Source organism: Podarcis bocagei (assembly GCF_964188305.1).
Source record: "Podarcis bocagei genome assembly, chromosome: 1".
Classification (NCBI taxonomy): domain Eukaryota; kingdom Metazoa; phylum Chordata; class Lepidosauria; order Squamata; family Lacertidae; genus Podarcis; species Podarcis bocagei.
In genome coordinates, this window is record NC_138125.1 from 6,402,753 (window position 1) to 6,423,437 (window position 20,685).

The 20,685-nt window shown below is 48.8% G+C and overlaps 1 protein-coding gene and 1 long non-coding RNA gene across 3 annotated transcripts in view; one reads left to right on the forward strand and one right to left on the reverse strand.

The window, feature by feature from the left end:
- LOC308587474 overlaps positions 1–20,685 on the forward strand; it is a 306,756-nt gene that overhangs the window by 138,173 nt on the left and 147,898 nt on the right. For both annotated transcript variants that reach the window (XR_014008404.1, XR_014008405.1), the window contains exon 2: positions 7,487–9,168. This is a non-coding gene — a long non-coding RNA (uncharacterized lncRNA). The remainder of the gene's footprint in view (positions 1–7,486; positions 9,169–20,685) is intronic.
- ATG14 (autophagy related 14) lies at positions 601–19,510 on the reverse strand. Its single transcript, XM_081193054.1, has 10 exons — positions 19,220–19,510; positions 13,366–13,428; positions 13,180–13,222; positions 11,787–11,868; positions 10,304–10,541; positions 7,208–7,437; positions 5,666–5,787; positions 3,772–3,858; positions 3,570–3,655; positions 601–1,571 (listed from the first exon to the last, which is right to left on the reverse strand). Exons 1-10 carry the CDS (start codon positions 19,495–19,497, stop codon positions 1,262–1,264), a joined length of 1,539 nt encoding a protein of 512 aa, XP_081049180.1. The 5' UTR covers positions 19,498–19,510; the 3' UTR covers positions 601–1,261.

Sequence of the window (20,685 nt, forward strand, 5' to 3'; positions counted from 1 at the left end):
GAGATGGATTTGCATGCTCCGAATCTCCACCCACTAAGTGCCTGAACCAGCACTGGTTTTCTCTAGGGGGCTGAACAAGGAAAGGGTGCATTGTCAAAAGCCTAATTCGCGCCCCCACCCCAATTGCCAAAAGCCTGCCTAGTCAGAAACTCAACCCAGGCTGAGGTCCGAGGGGCACCGTGCTATATCCATCCAGAAGCCGAACTGGATGCAAGAACCAGGAGGATTTCATGGGGTTTTTGACCAAGGAGGAACACAAGCCCCATTGCTCTCAAGCATGAGGAGCACAGGAAAAACAACCCACATGGAACGTGGACCAAACTTCAAAACGAAAGTGCGGCTCCTTTGCACACAAAGAGGATTTGTGACGAGGCAAACCTTATTGTAGCAGTAGAATTGCTCTGTATTGGCAAGTTATTACGGTCCAGGCTTTCTTTGGTGTCGGGCAGCCAGAGCAAGAAGCCAGGGAACACTTGAGCGACTCAGCATAAAAAACGTTCTGCAACTGGATCCATAAGAGCGTGCGCGCGCACACTCACACAAAGGTGGCATGACCTAACATCTATTTTCTCCCCTTTAAAAATAAAGAACCTATTGATATTGAAGAAACATGATGGTTTTCTGTATTAAAATTATGGCAACGGAGATCAGAGACCACAAAGAAATGCAGCAATCTGCACATCTTGCCAGAAGGCTCTACAAATGTGCATTTTGTGCTGCAAATTTTCTCCCCTGTGCACACTTTTAGAATAAACACACACACACACAAACGTAACCCAAGAACCCTGCTGGGAACTAATCACAGGGGATGTGGTGGCCTCATGCACTGGGCAGAAGTGCCACAATAGTTTTCTCTTTGAGTCTTCATGCTTCAAGATGATTTGCCAGGCCACATAACCCCAGATCTATCTCCTTTTTTTGTTTAAGGGACTAAACTAAAAAAGAAACTGAAGTTAACAGACAGGATCCTCCTCCTTTCACCCTCAGCGGAACACGTGGGACTCGGAAGAGGCACAGAGTTCCGTTTTCGGGTGTCCAAAATGCGTGTCAAGGGAAAACAAGATGCAAGGTGACTCTCACGCAGTCAAGCTTGGGCAGATTGAAAGCATCTTCCGGAGGGGAGAGTGTGTTACTCAATCAGAAGTCTGACCCTTGGTGTTCCAGGCACTACTTAGCAGAATTGGGAAGGTTTACTACAGTGTTGGTGGGCGGGATGTGGGACAGGAACTCCCCCCCGCCCCACAGAGGTCCGAGTGTCACCCTAGCGATGTCCAGTGTACGCTTTGAACCAGGAGGTAACGGAGGCTGCGGCCGAGGAGATCATGCCTCCTGCGCTGCTGCTGGCGATGGGCTCCCGCGAGGCCAGCGAGCTCTGGCTCTGAAGCATCTCCACCGTCTGCGAGGGGATGTCGCAGAACCGGGGGCTGGGCAGGTTCTCCCAGTCCGTCCCCAGGTCCGTCTCTTCGTCGCTGACACGCTCGTCGCCGCTCTCGTCCGTTTCGCCGGCGCCGCTGGGGTCCACGAACTCCATCGAGTCCTCCAGGTCGGCGCTGATCTCGAACGGCCCAGACCTGCGGTCGGAAAAACGGACTGGGCTTACGGGGAAAACGACTCGCAAATCGGGACCGGCAAGAGGAACGAAGAGCCCTTTTGCAGGAGAATGGCAGAGCTTTGCTACACTTACAAGCTCTCCAGAAAAACAAGGTTTAAACCGGGCACCCCCAAACTCGGCCCTCCAATGGGACTACAATTCCCATCATCCCTGACCACTGGTCCTGTTAGCTAGGAATGATGGGAGTTGTAGTCCCAAAACAGCTGGAGGGCTGAGTTCAGGGGTGCCTGGTTTCAACTGACTGGTGGATAATAATGCTGTAAGCTGTGGTGTAGGGACAGGAATCCGGGTTCTCATAATATTTGGGAAGGTCTCCAGCGAAATTTGAAGAACACAAGTAAGGGAAAGGGTGTCACAGTCTAACCCTTCGAGGCCAGGATTGGAGCTGAAGAGAAACCAAAGGAACTAAGCTTGCTGGGGAAAGGCCCTAACCCCTCTCTACCATGGTGAACCACAGACACACTCTCCCATATTAAGGATACATTGCAGTCTGGCCAAAGGACCCAAGGGGGCTGGGGAGCAGGGCTGCAGAGGAGGCCTGGCCTGGGAAGAGCCCCAGGGTGAGAGATATAGACTTGGATGGCTACATTCAGCCCCCAGGCCTGAAATTTGTCTCCCCTTCAGGTAGAAGGTCCAGCTTAGCTTCTGGATGCCGATTTCCCTCCAAGCCACAGAGGGTTGCTGCCAGCCAGAGCGGATTCTCCTAGGCTATGTGGACCGCTGCTCCAGTTCAGTATAACGCAGTTTTAGTTGCTGAATTCGGCACTCTGTTCAGTTGTCATGGTCCCATTTCATAGCTCGGGGAAAGCTGAATTAGGAAAGGAGGCCCTGGGGGAGCAGAGGGAGGGAGGAGGTATCCTGGTGGCACAGGGATGGGGAATAATAATAATAATAATAATAATAATAATAATAATAATAATAATTTATTATTTATACCTTGCCCATCTGGCTGGGCCTCCCCAGCCACTCTGGGCGGCTTCCAAAAATATATATATTAAAATACTGTAATACAGTGGTGCCCCGCAAGACGAAAAACTCGCTAGACGAAAGAGTTTTCCGTTTTGGAGGTGCTTCGCAAAACGTATTTCCTATGGGCTTGCTTCGCAAGACAAAAATGTCTTGCGAGTTCCTGCGGGTTCCCCCCCCCTTTTTCTAAGCCGCTAAGCCGCTTATCAGCTGATCCGATCAGCAGATAAGCTGCTAAAAGCCGCTAATAGCGCTAATCCGCCAATGGGCTTGCTTCGCAAGACAAAAAAACCGCTAGACGAAGAGAATCACAGAACAGATTCTTTTCGTCTTGCGAGGCACCACTGTACATCAAACATTAAAAGAACGATGAGGGCGGAGATGCTCCTTCAGATATACTGGACTGAAGCCGTTTAGGGCTTTAAAGGTCAGCACCAACACTTTAAATTGTGCTCGGAAACGTACTGGGAGCCAATGTAGGTCTTTCAAGACTGGTGTTATATGGTCTCGGCGACCGCTCCCAGTCACCAGTCTAGCTGCCGCATTCTGGATTAGTTGTAGTTTCCGGGTCACCTTCAAAGGTAGCCCCACGTAGAGCGCATTGCAGTAATCCAAGCGGGAGATAACCAGAGCATGCGCCACTCTGGCGAGGCAGTCCACAGGCAGATAGGGTCTCATCCTGCGTACCAGATGGAGCTGGTAAACAGCTGCCCTGGACACAGATTTGACCTGTGCCTCCATGGACAGCTGTGAGTCCAAAATGACTCCCAGGCTGCACACCTGGTCCTTCAGGGGCACAATTACCCCATTCAGGACCAGGGAGTCCTCCACACTTGCCCGCCTCCTGTCCCCCCAAAATAGTACTTCTGTCTTGTCAGGATTCAACCACAAGGGGAAGGCTGCGCCAGGCTTAGAAGTGGCACAGAAAGGGGACAAGGAGGGCGAGGTGGTGATGGCAGGGCGCAAAAAGAGGCTGGAAGCTGCCTCTTACCTTCCCAAATGTTCTGTCTTGGGGCTGACCAGGTACATCAGGTTCCTGAGTGTATGCAGAGGATGGAGGAGGTCTAAGTTTACGTGCTGGAAGAGGAAGAAAGCAGAACATCCATCAGGCAAAATGTGCTGAGACGAGGAAGGGAAAGAGTGAAGCCACCCGAGAGGTTAAAAAAGAAAAAGAAAAACCGCATTCACTGTACCTGAGAAAAGCAAAGGTAAAGGATATTGGCATTCAGCTTTTTCACTGCCCACGTGAACTTCCTCCTGCTGAGGTTTTCCCCACAGAACTCACTGCAAGACACGTTAAAAACACATGCACAAACTGAAGAGAGAGCTCTCAAGAAAAGGATCCTCTCCTGTTAGCCTTCTGCAACGCTAGCAAATCAACCAAATCTTGGCAAAACGATGGCTTTTATTCGGCCAGTTGGCAGGAAAGGGAAAAGCGTGCATCTTGCCCATCTCCATTTCTGGAAGGAGGAAAAACTAACTGTTGGGGCACTTCTTCTATGCAGAAATAATAATAATAATAATAATAATAATAATAATAATAATAATAATAATAATAATAATAATAATAATAATAATAATCATGATGATGATGATGATGATGATGATTTATTTATACCCCGTCCATCTGGCTGGGTTTCCCCAGCCACTCTGGGAGGCTTCCAACAGAATATTAAAATACAGTGGTCTGTTAAACATTAAAAGCTTCCCTAAACGGGGCTGCCTTCAGATGTCTTCGATAAGTCTGGTAGTTGTTTTTCTCTTTGACATCTGGTGGGAGGGCATTCCACAGGGCGGGCGCCACTACCGAGAAGCCCCTCTGCCTGGTTCCCTGTAACTTGGCTTCTCGCAGGGAGGGAACCGCTAGAAGGCCCTTGGAGCTGGATCTCAGTGTTCGGGCTGAATGATGGGGGTGGAGATGCTCCTTCAGGTATACTGGACCGAGGCTGTTTAGGGCTTTAATTGTGCTCAGAAACGTACTGGGAGCCAGTGTAGGTATTTCAAGACTGGTGTTATATGGTCTTGGCAGCAGCTCCCAGTCACCAGTCTAGCTGCCGCATTCTGGAAGGAATCCCTTCGAGAGGGGAAGGGTTGAGTCAAAGTTGCAGGCCCTGTGACCCAACCTGTTTGCATTCACCCCCCCCCCCGTGTGTGTGTGTAGGTCCTGTTCAGTAAGCAGAGACCCATGACCAGGGTTTCCCAAACCGGAGTGGCCAGCTGTTTTTTGGACTACAACTCCCATCATCTCTAGCTAACAGGAGCAGTGGTCAGAGATGATGGGAGCTGTGGTTCAAAAACAGCTGGAATCCCAAGTTTGAGAAATGCTGCACAAGAGGTCCCTCCCTATACCTAGATGACGAACCCGGGAGCAGCTATTGGGGCTTTCTGTTTTCTGTGGGAGATTTATCAAATGCACAAAGGTGAAATCCACGCCGCTCTCAAATATCTCCATTTTTTGCTTCCTCTCCGGTGTTACCACATGGGCCTTGGGGAGCTCAAAGTGCTTCACGTATAAAGGTAAAGGGACCCCTGACCATTAGGTCCAATCGTGGCCACCTCTGGGGTTGTGGCGCTCATCTCGCTTTATTGGCCGAGGGAGCCGGCGTACAGCTTCCGGGTCCTGTGGCCAGCATGACTAAGCCGCTTCTGGCGAACCAGAGCAGCGCACGGAAACGCCGTTTACCTTCCCGCTAGAGCGGTACCTCTTTATCTACTTGCACTTTGACGTGCTTTCAAACTGCTAGGTAGGCAGGAGCAGGGACCGAGCAACGGGAGCTCACCCCGTCGCGGGGATTCGAACCGCCAACCTTCTGATCGACAAGTCCTAGGCTTTGTGGTTTAACCCACAGCACCACCCACGTCCCTTGCTTCACATATAATCCCTTGCAATTGTTACAACGTGCAATTGTACAGTGAGTCCAGGTGTTCAGCTGCATTGCATCTACCCTGCGGAAAAGGGGGTCTTTCCGAAATGTGGCACGCGGAGAAATTCCCACAGTGTAAACTGGGGTTCATGCACTTATAGGCCTGGTGCTCAAAACACACGATGCTCCCCTCGCGCCGCCCGCCAGGTTATTCCAAGACAACTTGCCTGTTGTACAGCTTCTTGGGAAGGTTAACGTCAAGTATATGCGACAAAATGTTGACAAGCTGAGTTGCATAGCACAGGGCAGCACTGATGGTATAAGCAGGGTTGTTATGCTCCATGTCTGGAAGGGAAACAATAACAACAGGCCCTCCATCAGTAGGTTGTAAAAGGGCTCCCCCCCCCCGGAGTATCAACTATATACGTCTCCCCAAGAAACAGCCCCATCAAGAAGGGATCCTTAGATCCCGGTGCAGCATAATAGTGAGGGTGCCGAACTAGGACCTGGGAGATCAGGGTTCAAATCACCGCTTGCCCATGAAGCTCAGTTTTGGGCCAATAACTGCCTCTCAGCTCAGCCTGGCTCGCAGGGGTATTGTGGGGATAAGAGAGGAGGGGGAGAACCACGTAGGCTGCCTTGAGCTCCTTGGGAGAAAAGGGTAGGGTAGGAATGCAATAAACAAATACAGTGGTACCTTGGTTCTCAAATACCTTGGAACCCAAACACTGCAAACCCAGAAGTAAGTGTTTTGGTTTGCGAACTTTTATCGGAAACCAAACATGCTCCGTTTTGAGTGCCACGCTTCTGTTTTGAGTGTTATGCTGAGATCTGTTTTGCTATTTATTTTGCATTTTTTGTGGCTTTTTTTCATTTTTGTGACTGTGTGGAACCCAATTCAGCTACTGATTGGTTGTGTGACTGCAGTACATTGTTTACTGCTTTCATTTTATGGATCAATGGTCTCATCCGATAGTAAAATTCATGTTAAATTGCATTTTTAGGGGTTGTTTTTAAAAGTCTGAAATGGATTAATCCATTTTGCATTACTTTCTATGGGAAAGCGTCTTGGTTTTGGAACGCTTTGGTTTTGGAACCGACTTCCGGAACGGATTAAGTTTGAGAACCAAGGTACCACTGTATGGAGGAGTAGAGATGTCAGGGAAGCACATAACCTGCACATAACTTCAACTCACTTTGTCCATGGCTGTGATGTGAACCCTGAATTCTGCCCAGCTCTGTCTTAGGGCCCCTGGGACTTTTGCTTCCACCCACCCACGGACAGGACACAAACAAAAATTAAAACCGTGTTGCGAAACGGTGTATGAATTATACAAGTTATTTATCTTCTCTGAACCCCGAGTCACAAATCTGAAACCCCAGCTGACATTTTTGCTGCCGTTCCGGCTTCTGAGAGTTCTGCAGGCGAGGGATTTGCCGGCATGTTGCGACAACCATGCTGCTGAAAAAATTGCTCTGCCTTTTTTTTTCCAACCAGGAAAGAAAAAGAAAAGGAAAGGAAGCCAAGATTCTTAGGGAGTTAAATTCTCTGCCTGGACCTGTGCTCCACAGCTTTGTGTGGCTGCAGAATCGCAACCGACGGGGGAGCCCTGCTGAAGCACTCCCAGGCTTCCCTAAATTCAGTCCAAGCTATGTGTTCTGCATTGATGTTAGCCACATAATCCGAGTGAAGGAATGAGCAGAGGCTTACCCCCAGTGAGTTTAACTTCAGCCCAGCCAGAGGCTCTGTGGAATTTTTTTTTACCTGGCCCTTGAGTGGTCTTCTTCTCTTCCACCCAGTTGTAGTAAGCAGAATAATCTCCGTTGTTGGGAAGGGTGATCCAAGGCCCCGCGATGCCTATGCTGGTGTCTCCGTTGTGGTCGTCACACACCCATCGCCCGGACAGGTAGGTGGTCCTCCTGGCTTCCGCAAGCTTGCTCACAGTGCTAGAAGTCATGGCGTTGTCGCTCTCGGACGACATGTCTGCGGGGTCCCTGGAAGAAAGGCAAGAGGCTGAATGGCGGTCTCTAAGGAAGGATATAGGGAAGCGGGTGGCGATGTGGGTTAAACCACAGAGCCTAGGGCTTGCCGATCAGAAGGTCAGCAGTTCGAATCCCCGCGGCGGGGTGAGCTCCCGTTGCTCGGTCTCTGCTCTTGCCAACCTAGCAGTTCGAAAGCACGTCAAAGTGCAAGTAGATAAATAGGTACCGCTCCGGCGGGAAGGTAAACAGCGTTTCCATGCGCTGCTCTGGTTCGCCAGAAGCGGCTTAGTCATGCTGGCCACATGACCTGGAAGCTGTACGCCAGCTCCCTTGGCCAATAAAGCGAGATGAGCGCCGCAACCCCAGAGTCGACCACAACTGGACCTAATGGTCAGGGGTCCCTTTACCTTTTAGGGAAGGATATAGCCACCCCCACTAGCGGCTGCTACTGGTGTCCCCTCCATGAACTGGGGCAAACTGTGCTCAAGGGGCTCAAACTGGGCAGAAAATATGGAAATAAATTAACTCCTTTGGACATCGGCCCAGGACTCCAGCTTTTCCTCTAAAAAGCGGGAAAAGAAAACATTGTGGCTAAAATTAAGCACATTGCTTTCAGTGGAATAAATAAATCCATGCTAACATCATCTCCCTTGGGCAGAAAGTGCTTAAAATTGAACATTTAAGGAATTAGCTTCTGTCAAATAAAGGCTGAAAACAAGTGTAAGACAAACAGGTGTTGAGGCTGCAACCCCAAGCAAACTAATTATCCCCACCCAACCAGCCACCTAGAAGCCACCCTTTAGACCACGCAGGGTAAAATGAAGGAAAATTAAGAACCGCACATGTCCCCTTGAGCAGGATAAGCCTATATGGGATAGCTCAGTCGGCAGAGCATGGGACTTAAGCCCCGCATTGAACAAACAGATTCTTGCACTGCAGGGAGTTAGACTAGGAAGCCCTTGTGGTCCTTTCCAACTCTACAATTCTTTATTATTATAATACAATCGTAACTCGGAAGTCGAATGGAATCCGTTCCGGAAGCCCGTTTGACTTCCGAAACGTTTGGAAACCAAGGCGCAGCTTCTGATTGGTTGCATGCCTGATTGTGCAGGCGTGCCGGAAACAATACCGGAAGCTGTACCGGACGTTCGGCTTCCAAAAAGACGTTCGAAAAACGGAACACTCACTTCCTGTTTTTGATCGTTTGGGAGCCAGAACGTTCTGTTGGGACATTGCCTACGTGCTTCTGTGCAGCTTGGCAGAGTGAGCAATTAGTAAGTTGGCTGAAGGCCAGGGAGACTGAGCAGGGGGGAGTTTCTACCTGGAGACATGGGAGCCTTGGCTCCAGCTCTGCTATTGGATGAGGTTGCCCATTTAAGCAGAATGACCCATGACTTCTCTGTGTGTATAGGAGAGTCTTGGAGTGAGCTGAAGTTTTGTTGAGAGAGAGAGAGAGTTAAGATCCATATCTTTAACTTGTATATAGTAACTTGTGAGTCTGCTGTTGTACACAATAAATCTCTAAGAAACCAAGTTACTAGTAGGCAGCATTTTGTTCCTGATCATCCTGCCAGCTTGCAAACAAACGTTTCCAGAAAGTCTGCGTACACTCTGCAGTTTTCAACACATTCAACTCCCAAAGTGTTCGGGAACCGGGGTACGACTGTAATAATGTTATTGTTTGTACGCAGCCCATCTGACTGGGTTGCCCTAGTCAGAATTCTTTGATCCTAAGATATAGTGGTGCCTCGCAAGACGAAAAGAATCCGTTCTGTGATTCTCTTCGTCTAGCGGTTTTTTCGTCTTGCGAAGCAAGCCCATTGAAGGATTAGCGGATTAGCGCTATTAGCGGCTTTTAGCGGCTTATCTGCTGATCGGATCAGGTGATAAGTGGCTTAGCGGCTTAGAAAAAGGGGGGGGGAGGGAAAAAACCAGCAGAAACTCGCAAGACATTGTCGTCTTGCGAAGCAAGCCCATAGGAGATTCGTTTTGCGAAGCACCTCCAAAACAGAAAACTCTTTCGTCTAGCGAGTTTTCCGTCTTGCGAGGCATTCGTCTTGCGGGGCACCACTGTAGAAACGTAGTCACTTTTATAAAATGAAGCCCACTGCAGCTCAAAGGGACTTTCACCCAAGTAAACGTGATACCTTTGCACTGTGGAGAGTGTATTAACTTATGGTCTGTGTGTGTGGTTTGGGGGCTGCACGGCCAGGGAGAAGGCAATCCTGTCCAGGGTTGTAAAGACTGCGGAGAGAATAACTGGGTGCACTCTTCTCACCTTGGATCTAATCTATGCTGCCAGGTGCCATAAGAAAGTGGCAGAGATAGTGCAGAATAGTGCGCACCCCAGAAATGATCTCTTTCAGCTTCTGCCTTCTGGAAGAAGGTATAGGGTTATAAAGGCCAGGACTAGCCGCCTAAGAAACAGTTTCTACGCAAATGCAATTCTGGTTCTAAACGCAGCATAAGGGGTCTCTATTGTATAGTGTATTTTAAAATGAGGTTTCAGAGTTTTTAGGGGGTTTTATGTAGTTTTTCAATTTCATTGTTCTGCATGGGACAATGACAATAAAGATATCGTATCGTATTCTGGTTTGGGTACATACTGGGTGACGTCAAGAGGGAGAAGGACCATTTCAACACAACCCCTTGTCCCCACATTCCCATGGCCTTCCAGTTGCCACCAGGTTTCCTGCCCACAGCTTTGCAGCCAGATGAGGATGGATATAAATAACAAAATTATGATTACTACTAAACCCCACAAAAGAGCACACATATGCCTCTCGCCTGCTGCATCTTGCAGACCGAGGAAGGGAGCACCGTCTCCCGAGCGAGCAGCTCACCGCACTGGTTCGGCAGCTGCCCCTTCCTTCCCTACCTCATGCCAATCTTCACCTCCTCGATAGGGAAGATGACGGAGGTGAGTTCCAGGACATGCAAGCGCCGGAGGCCTGCAAGGTGCTCGTGCTGGCTTCTCAGGTCGTAGTTCCTTTTCTCCACCAGCTCTCCCAGCTTGCGGTTGTGCCTCTGGATCTTCTCCTTCTTCTCCTGATGCCGCTGGGCCCTGCGGTACAGCTTCTGGTTCTCGTCCTTAATTCGGAGAAGCCACTCAGAGTCTGGGGCAGAGCAAAGGCAACGGTTAGCTTTCGCGGTGGAACCGTCGTTTCTTCAAACTGGTGCTGCAACCGGCTCATTCTTTCGATCAGAGATAGCCAGTCCTAGGCAATAGCTTTGATTTTTAACTTCAGCTTGCTTTTTTCCAGCTGTTAACTTGTGATTAATAAAAAAGGGTTAGTTACATTGCTCTAGCAGGAGGGACGCAGGTGGCACTGTGGGTTAAACCACAGAGCCTAGGACTTTCCAATCATAAGGTTGGTGGTTTGAATCCCCGTGACGGGGTGAGCTCCCGTTGCTCGGTCCCTGCTCCTGCCAACCTAGCAGTTCGAAAGCACGTCAAAGTGCAAGTAGATAAATAGATACCGCTCCGGTGGGAAGGTAAACGACGTTTCTGTGAGCTGCTCTGGTTCGCCAGAAGCGGCTTCGTCATGCTGGCCACATGACCTGCAAGCTGTACGCCGGCTCCCTCGGCCAATAAAGCGAGATGAGCGCCACAACCCCAGAGTCGGCCACGACTGGACCTAATGGTCAGGGGTCCCTTTACCTTTACATTGCTCTAGCAGTTGTCTCCCCAACTTGCTTCCCCAGCTGTTGTTGGACTATAACTCCCATCATCCCTGACCACTGGTCCTGCTAGCTAGGGATGATGGGAGTTGCAGTCCAACAACTGCTGGGGACCCACTGCTCTCATGGTTATAACTGGTTGCTTGAACCACTTTATGCCAACTGAAAGAGCCCCCTCAAACGTGCCCAATGCTATTCCGCTACTGAGGATTACAGTGGAAGACTGACAAACAAAGGCCAGACTTTCTTTTGGGGAAGTTGCCTGCCATTACTGATCTTATCATCAAAGAAGCCCAGATAAGCTTCTGGGGAATGCTAAGGTCACATAGCATGCTTTGCAAAACTGTTCAGCTATGGGAACAGGAGTGCCCCAGAGTCTGCCAAAGCTTTTACTGAGGAAGAAGAGGAGGAGGGGAGGTGTTTGGACTTGATAGCCCGACTTTCACTCCCCTTAAGGAGTCTCAAAGCAGCCAACAATTTCCTTTCCCTTCCTCCCCTACAACGAACACTCTGTGAGGTGAGTGGGGCTGAGAGACTTCAGAGACTAGCCCAAGGTCTAGCCCAAGGTCACCCAGCAGCTGCAGGTGGAGGATCAGGGAAGCGAACCCGGTTCACCAGATTACGAGTCCGCCGCTCCTAACCACTACACCATGCTGGCTCCCAGCACAGGCATCACTTACTTCGTGCCATTTCTTCGTTCTCCTTGCAGATCGTTTGCTTCAGCTGCTCAACCCTCATTTTGCAGGACATTATTTTCCACCTCTGAAAGAAACAGAGCAAGTAGAGGAGTTGCCCCCAAACCCACCACCTCAACAGCCTTAATCAACCAATCAGTTTTGTTTCAGGGCCCAAAGGAGCAGCACCTATGATAGGGCTATTTATTATCCCCTGAACTGCACACTGCAATGTTTTCAATCAAGAGGCTTCTTGAGCCCCTCACTAGGTATAAACATTAAATTACTGTGACCCAGAGTAATCCTGGGGCTGGCTGAGTATGGAAATTCAGTGCGAGAACAGCACTTTTTGCTTTCCCCAAAGGCATTATTATTTTAGGGGCAAGTGAGACAACAGATACATCTATTCTCTCAACCAAATTCGCCTTCAGCAAAAAAGTTATAGGTCTTGCTTATCTGCCAGCTATTTGGGCATTGCCTTGGAAACAGAAAGACTGGATGGAGGCTAGAACAGACAGATACTTTTACACCTTCAGAAGAAAAAAGAAATTCCAGCCAAAGTAGCTGTAATTAAGTTCTGTCTTTCTTCCAATGAACTCAAACCATTGCACATGGTCCTCTTCCAGTTCCTGCTTTCTGCTTGAAACAGCCCTGAGAGGTAGGTTAAGCTGGGAGCAAGTTTGACTGGCCCAAGGTCACCCAATTGGGCTTCTTGGCTGAGTCGGGATTTGAACTCAGGTCTCTCAGGTCCTAGTATTACACTTTAAGCACTACATTGCACAGGTGGAAGCATAGGATGAAAGCAACTCTCCTTTGCTAAACTCAACAGGTACAAGACATCCAACAAATTTAAGGGTATACGATCACCCCTTTTAAAATGTACGTTTACTTTGGCAACTGGTAGAGCATGAGCCTCTTAATCTCAGGGCCACGGGTTCAAACCCCAAGTTGGGCAGAAAGATTCCTGCACTGCAGGGGGTTGGACTAAATCACCCTCGTGGTCCCTTTCAACTCTACAATTCTATGATTACAGGGCACTGTGCTCTGTAATAGGTTTGTGTTTATCCTTCTCTGAAATCATCATTAAATGCCCAAAAGGGAGCTGAGGTTTAGGGATCAACCTTACAGGGTTGTTGCATGGCTTACCAAGATAATGAGGATATTGTGCTTCGAAAACTTGGGGGGGAGGAAATGTTATATAAATGCAAAATATTACTACTGGACTGAAGCTGGTGCCCCACGGCACAACCCCACACTCCCCTGGGTATGCATGCACAAGAGATCCACAAGGGCAGGGCTGATATGTGGTTCCTCCTCATGTGAAGAAAACTGCAAGGGTCTACACTGAAAAGTGGCCACTGCGCTTCAATGTGAACTGGAAAACTTCCACAGGACTCACCAGCTGGTCAGTTATCCATTTCCCCTCCATAGCTTTTAACAACCTACAAGAAGAGGGGAGCGGAAGGAGCAGAAGATTAGCTGGCAACCAGAACCACGCTTTCAGCAAACATCAGAGGTTCGAAAGACGATCTGCCTGTGCTTTAAGCCAACCAAAGTAGGTAAAAGAAACTGAACTGGGACTTACTGGGACTGGAATTCGTGCTGCTTGTTTCTAAGGTGCTTCAATCTCTCCTTCTTTTCAGAAAACCTGGAAAAGAAAGAAGTTCAAAGTTGTGGAAGGTGAAGGAGGTCTGCTGTTTGATGGCTCAGCCTATGTGTTTGTTTTTTAAATCTCCATACAGCACTTTGAAATTTAGGTGCTTTATATACCTTAGCTTTATATACCTAAGGGACGTGTGTGGCGCTGTGGGTTAAACCACAGAGCCTAGGGCTTGCTGATCAGAAGGTTGGTGGTTCAAATCCCTGCGACGGGGTGAGCTCCTGTTGCTCGGTCCCTGCTCCTGCCCACCTAGCAGTTCAAAAGCGCATCAAAGTGCAAGTAGATAAATAGGTACCACTCCAGCAGGAAGGTAAACGGTTTTTCTGTGCGCTGCTCTGGTTCGCCAGAAGCGGCTTAGTCATGCTGGCCACATGACCCAGAAGCTGTACGCCGGCTCCCTCGCCCAATAAAGCGAGATGAGCACCGCAACCCCAGAGTCGGCCACAACTGGACCTAATGGTCAGGGGTCCCTTTACCTTTACCATATACCTTAGCAACAGCAGAGCACCAACCTCATCAACTTAAGGAGTAAAAAGATGGATGCAACAATGTCAGACATTTTAATCAGTGTTAGGAAACCCCCAGGTGCCAGGCACATTTTGCGACTGGCACGGGTCCACTTGCGACCACGCAGAGATCTCTGGATGGCACGATCTGTGACTGACATCTCCATCTGGCTGAACACTCCAGCTTTCTTAAGCAGGTAAGCAAAAGGGCTTATTTGTTGTGCTGGTCTCCCACCTTTTTCTCCAAGGAGTACATAGTTCACCCTCCTCCTCAGTTAACCCCAACAACGACCCTGCGAGGTAGAAGGTTGCGACTAGTTCCAAGGTCACCCGGTGAGCTTCATGGCCGAGTGAGGATTTGAACCCTGATCTCCCAGGTCCTAGTCCAAGCACTATACCACCCTGGCTTCCTACAGTACTTCCACTATGCAACAGCTATATATATTACTGTATTTTTCGCTCTATAACACGCACCCGACCATAACATGCACGTAGTTTTTAGAGGAGGAAAATCTGTAGGCATGCCACCCGTAGGCATTTCCTTCATAACACGCACAGACATTTCCCCTTACTTTCTAGGAGGAAAAAAGTGAGTGTTATGGTGCAAAAAATACAGTAAGTAGGTAAATAAATATGAGGAAAGCAAAATGTCACTTAGAGAAGGATCTGAAATATTTTCCTTGATGCTTGAATTTGTTTTATTCTGGATTGTTTTATTAGATGTTTTAATGTGTTGTAAAGCGGTATAGAAATGAAAAGAATAGTAGTAGTAATAATAAAAAGGGCACCTAGATATTCTCTTGTGGCGACCATAGCCATGGTTTAAGGTGCCATTTTGTGATTAGCTTATATATCTGAATTTCTAACACTGTTTATAGAGCGTTTTGGGCACAGCTGTTTGGCTTAACTTAGACCAGGAGTTTGATGAGGGGCAGCTTATGTTTCACTGGAAGACTGCCAGCCAACTTCTGATAGGTCACCTCAAGGCTGACTGTGGCCTGAACCTGCCAGATAGTCCTCATGTTCTTGAGCAGAATAAGAGATTGGGAATATGCAACCACGTGCTGTATCATTCAATGCACTACCCATGGGATTGTGGCAAAAATAGTAACACCACAAGACTGCGGTCAGGCCACTTGTGACCTCCCACATATAATCATTTGGAAAGAGATGTGCACTCGAAGGTATACTGATGACAACTATTGGTTAAACGATTCTGAACCCTTCTTCCCTTCTGTTTCTTTATAACATTGGTATACTGTATTTAAATTTATTAAGTGGTATTGTGTTTTCATCAACAGTAATTTCTGCTCATTCTTGGGAAGAAGGTCCCAAATTCCTACAATTTCCCTATCCCAATTCCCAATTTCTGTAACCTGAAGCGTCTGTAACCCGAGGTACCATTGTAAATGCAAAGTAAGAAACACAAAACACTTACTGAAATTCATACGGGACCGCCTCTCCTGGTATGCCCCACAGAGAAATTTACGGTCTTCAAATAAAAACATCTTGAAGGTCCCAGGCCACAGAGAAGTTAGGCTGGCCTCAACTAGAGCCAGGGCTTTTTCGGCTGTGGCTCCGATCTGATGGAACACTCTATCACAAGAGACCAGGGCCCTGTGGGACTTGACATCTTTCCGCAGGGCCTGCAAGACAGAGCTGTTCCACCAGGCCTTTGGCCAGGGCACAGCCTGACTCCCTCCCTCGGCAATCTTCGTGGAGCTCTGGCCCAATGGTTGCCAGTGGCCTGAAGTAATTAATTTTATAATGAATGATTTTAGAGTGTTGTTTATGCTGTACTTTTGTACTGTTTTATTGTTGTTAGCCGCCCTGAGCCCGGCTTCGGCTGGGGAGGGCGGGATATAAATAAAATTTATTATTATTATTATTATTATTATTATTATTATTATTATTATTATTATTATTATTATTTCTTTTTTAAAAAAAGAAATCTTCCACTACTAACAGCCCATTCTACTGCTTCTAATGCAGGCAGAAACAAGTCACAATCCCTGGCTTAAATTTAAATCTGAAATTGAAACAGGAAATGTGATTTGTTTCATCCTCAAGAAAACCAGTCTGTAGCCAAAATCTGTTCTGAAGGGCACCAGATTGGCAAAGACTGCTTTAGCTATTATGTTACGCTATTTTTGCTAGCTCCTGGAAATAAGTATTTCCACCCCCCATGATGTACAGTGCTTATGACTACTTCTGCTATGTTGCAGTTATGTATTTTTTTCATGTTATAAGCCGCCTGGAGCATGATTCGAATTGTGGAAAGGTGGCAGACAAATAACAGTGGTACGTCGGGTTACATACACTTCAGGTTACAGACGCTTCAGGTTATAGACTCCGCTAACCCAGAAATAGTGCTTCAGGTTAAGAACTTTGCTTCAGGATGAGAACAGAAATCGTGCTCCAGCGGCAGCGGGAGGCCCCCTTAGCTAAAGTGGTACCTCAGGTTAAGAACAGTTTCAGGTTAAGAATGGACCTCCAGAACGAATTAAGTTCTTAACCCGAGGTACCACTGTACTTCTCAAAACTATGACACAATACTCAAAACACCCTGCACAAAACAAGGGGAGCAGGCTGCCTTTGTTTTTACTAACGGCAGGACTTCCTGCCAAACCGTGACTCATCACCAACAATTAAATGTTAACCAAGCTCTAACTTCTTAACAAACAAAGTGTTGGAAGAACGTTTCCTGAAACAAACATTGCATTTCAGCACGAAGTATAATTCAGGAGCAGACTAACAATGAGGAAATATAAATCCTATTGAGATCCAAGTGACTCAAACTTCTGTGAAGTTAAGAGTTGAGAAGCGGGAGTTACGACAGCTATGCTATGTAATATTTCGCTCTTGTGACTTCTTCCTGTTTACAAAAACTAATTCACCCATGACATATGTGAAATCATAAATATGATTTATTTTAATCATACTCTCTCTCTCTCTCTCTAAAGGAACAGGTAGGTAACTTGGGGTGCTCCTGGAACCACTGCTGTCGCTTGAAACCCAGGTAGTCTCGGTGGCAGAGAGTGCTTTCTGTCACCCTTGGCTGCTGGCCCAGCTGGTCCCCTATCTGGACACAGATAGCCCAACTTCTGTGGCCTATGCTCTGGTAACCTCTAGGTTAGATTACTGCAAGGTGTTAAATGTGGGGCTGCCTCTGAAGAGGCTCAGAAACTTCAGCTGGTGCAAAATTCAACGGCCAGGTTGCTCACCAAGAGGAGCTGAGCATATAACACCGATCCTGGCCTGACTGCAATGGCTGCCAATTAGTTTCTGAGTCCTAATCAAAGTGCTGGTGCTGACCTATAAAGCCTTAAATGGCTCAGGACCTCATCCAGGGCCCTTCTCTATGTCCCCCGCCCCCTTCTCAAGAGGTTCAGAGGGCAACAACATGAGAACAGGTCTTTTCTGTGGTGTCCCTGTTTGTGGAATGCTCTCCCAGAGAAGCTCACCTGGTGCTATCATTACATGTCTTTAGGCGCAAGTCTTTCTCAGCCCTACTGAAAATGCCAGGGACTGATCCTGGAACCTTCTGCATGCAAAGCAGATGCTCTTCCACTGATCTACTAGGGCCTATCAAGGAGGGTGTTGGGACTACAAAGCTTACAAAAACCCCTCGAATTCTACGATACAACATCTGCTCTTGCGTCTTGCTTAAGATGCAAGGCAGAAAGTCAGCTACTGTTCCTACCATTTAGAACAGAAAGGTTCAATACTAAAACTGACAGCTTGCTTAAATTAACAAATGTGTACGGTCACCCAGGGTCATGTAAAGAGCTGTTTGTCCCTGTTACAGCACTGAAGGAATCCAACACCTGGGCAAGTACAGCCAAAAGAATTGGGAAACAATACCATCAGCCTGAAGACGACTTTATGCTGCCAGACCAGTGTGGGTTTCCTTCAGGTCTAGCAACATAAGAACAGTACCGCTGGATCTGACTGAGTGCATCCTGTTTCACACTGGGGCAAGCCAAATCCCTTTCAGAAGCCCCTAAGCTGGCCATGAAGACCATGGACCATCCCCCCAATGTTTGCCCCCGCTCCCACCAACAGATGCACACAGGCACACTGACCCACCAGAGGTAAGCTGTAGGTTGCCCTGGGCACAAGAAAGCAACCAACAAAATTTAATACACAATGACAAGTTTACAAGACAGGAGTCTTGGACTCATAAATCACGGAGCTGGAAGGGACCCTAAGGGTCGACAAGTCCAATCAACTGCAACACCCAGTATCCCTGGGTGGGCTGGAACCACCAGCCTCCTGGTTAACAGCCAGACACGCCAACCCCTTGCACCCTGAGTGGCTGGCGAGGTCTATTACCTTGACCTCAAGGGGCAGCGTCCACTTGTCGGCACTGAGCCACATGAGTGCCTTTGAGCATGTGCAGAGAGCCGGAGCCACTTATATACAGTGGTACCTCGGGTTAAGTACTTAATTCGTTCCAGAGGTCTGTTCTTAACCTGAAGCACTTTAGCTAATGGGGCCTCCCGCTGCCACCAGAGCACGATTTCTGTTCTCATCCTGAAGCAAAGTTCTTAACCCGAAGTACTATTTCTAGGTAGCTATGGTTTTCCCAGTAGTGATGTATGGAAGTGAGAGCTCGACCATAAAGAAGGCTGATTGCCAAAGAATTGATGCTTTTGAATTATGGTGTTGGAGGAGACACTTGAGAGTCCCATGGACTGCAAGAAGATCATACCTCTCCATTCTGAAGGAAATCAGCCCTGAGTGCTCACTGGAAGGACAGATCCTGAAGCTGAGGCTCCAATACTTTGGCCACCTCATGAGAAGAGAAGACTCCCTGGGAAAGACCCTGATGCTGGGAAAGATGGAGGGCACAAGGAGAAGGGGACGACAGAGGACGAGATGGTAGGACAGTGTTCTTGAAGCTACTAACGTGAGTTTGACCAAACTGCGGGAGGCAGTGGAAGATAGGAGTGCCTGGCGTGCTCTGGTCCAGGGGGTCACGAAGAGTCGGACACGACTAAACAACACTATTTCTGGGTTAGCGGAGTCTGTAACCTGAAGCGTCTGTAACCCGAGGTACCACTGTATACACTTTCTTTATCCTGGATAAAGCCTTAACCGCAACCGGCCCCACCCGGGAAGCTGAGGTGAAAGGGGGCTGCCGAATTTCCCGCTTGAGGAGCCCCCTCAGGAGAAGCGCAGCCAAGGGGCCCAGAGAGCCCGGGGAAGGGAAGGGGAAGAGGAGGGAGGGGAAGGGCCTGGCCGCCCTCCTCCTCCTCCGAGGCACCCACCGCTCCGAGTCCCGGCCGTCGAAGAAGACGAAGTCCCCCCCGCGGACGCACTTGGCACAGGTGAGGCGGCGCCGCGTGGTGTTGCAGAGGGGGCAGCGCTCCACCGCCACGTACAGGCCCTCGGCCCGGGACTCCGCCTCGGCCCCGGCCTCCGCTCCCTCGGCGCTGGCGCCGGCGGGGGCCACAACCCCGGAGGGCGGCGGGGGCGGCGGGCGCTGCTGTTGCCGCCGCGGGCGCTGCGCCGGGCCCGTCCAGCCGCCGCCCCTGGGAGACGCCATGTTTGCCGACGGGCTCGCGGCGCCCGGCGGTCACGTGGGACTTTGTTTTCAATCCGGGGCATGATGGGAAACAAAACAAGCAGCGGAGGGAGGGAGGGGAGGCGCGCAGCGGGGCTTCGCGGGGGCGGGGCTTCAATGGGAAAGGAGCGGCGGTGACGCATTACGCAGAGGCGGGGTGCCATGAGGGAAGCGGCTCCCATTGGCTAATCCCAGACGGGCCGACGGGCGGAGTTTAAAGGGGAAGGAAAGGTGGTGACGCATTACGCAGAGGAGGGGTGTCACTGGAGAAGCGGCTCCCCTATTGGCTAATCCCAGACGGGCCTACGGGCGGAGCTAAAGGGGAAGGAAAGGTGGTGACGCTCTAAAGAGGAGGCGGGGGTTGAATCGGGGGTGCGGTTCCTATTGGCTGCCTTGCAACCCAATCCCAGGCAGGTGTGGGAGCGCAGCAGGCAGGCATCCCAATCCCAGGCAGGTGTGGGAGCGAAGGAATGGAGGTGACGTATTTTAAGGGGCGGGGATGAATGGGGGCGGTGTTTGATGGGGAAGCGGTTCCTATTGGCTGCCTCCCTGCCCAATCCAAGGCCGACTCCGTTTCCGCTGGATTTCATTCTTGTCCTCATATGATGGATTGATTTGGGAGTATTTTCACTTTTACTTATTGGGTTGTTATTATTATTACGATTATTATTTATTGTATTCTAGTGTTTTGTTGGGAGCCGCCCAGAGTGCCTGGGGAAACCCAGCCAGATGGGCGGGGTATAAATAATAAATTATTTATTATTATTATTATTATTATTATTATTATTATTATTATTATTATTATTATTATTATTATTTCTCTGCGCATTTTTTTCTTTTGCATAGGGTTTAAAGGTTGCCGGCTGCCGAAAGGAGAAGCTGCCTTTGGAACCGCAGGAAATTAAATTTATGTGATTATGAAAGTTAAATATAAACTCAACGGCAGGCAGGGAGTTAAAAGGTTCGCGTTTGAAGCCGAATTTGTGAAATTCACACTTACAGGAACAATAGGAAAACCAAAAAGCAGCTATTCCATAGACAAAGGAGATGGTGTTGGATTTTCGGAGGAAGAGAGGAGAACTAGCCCCGCTGTACATCAGGGAGGGCTGTGTGGAGAGAGTCTCTTCCTTTAAATTCCTAGGAGTTTATCTCAGTGAAGACCTTTCTTGG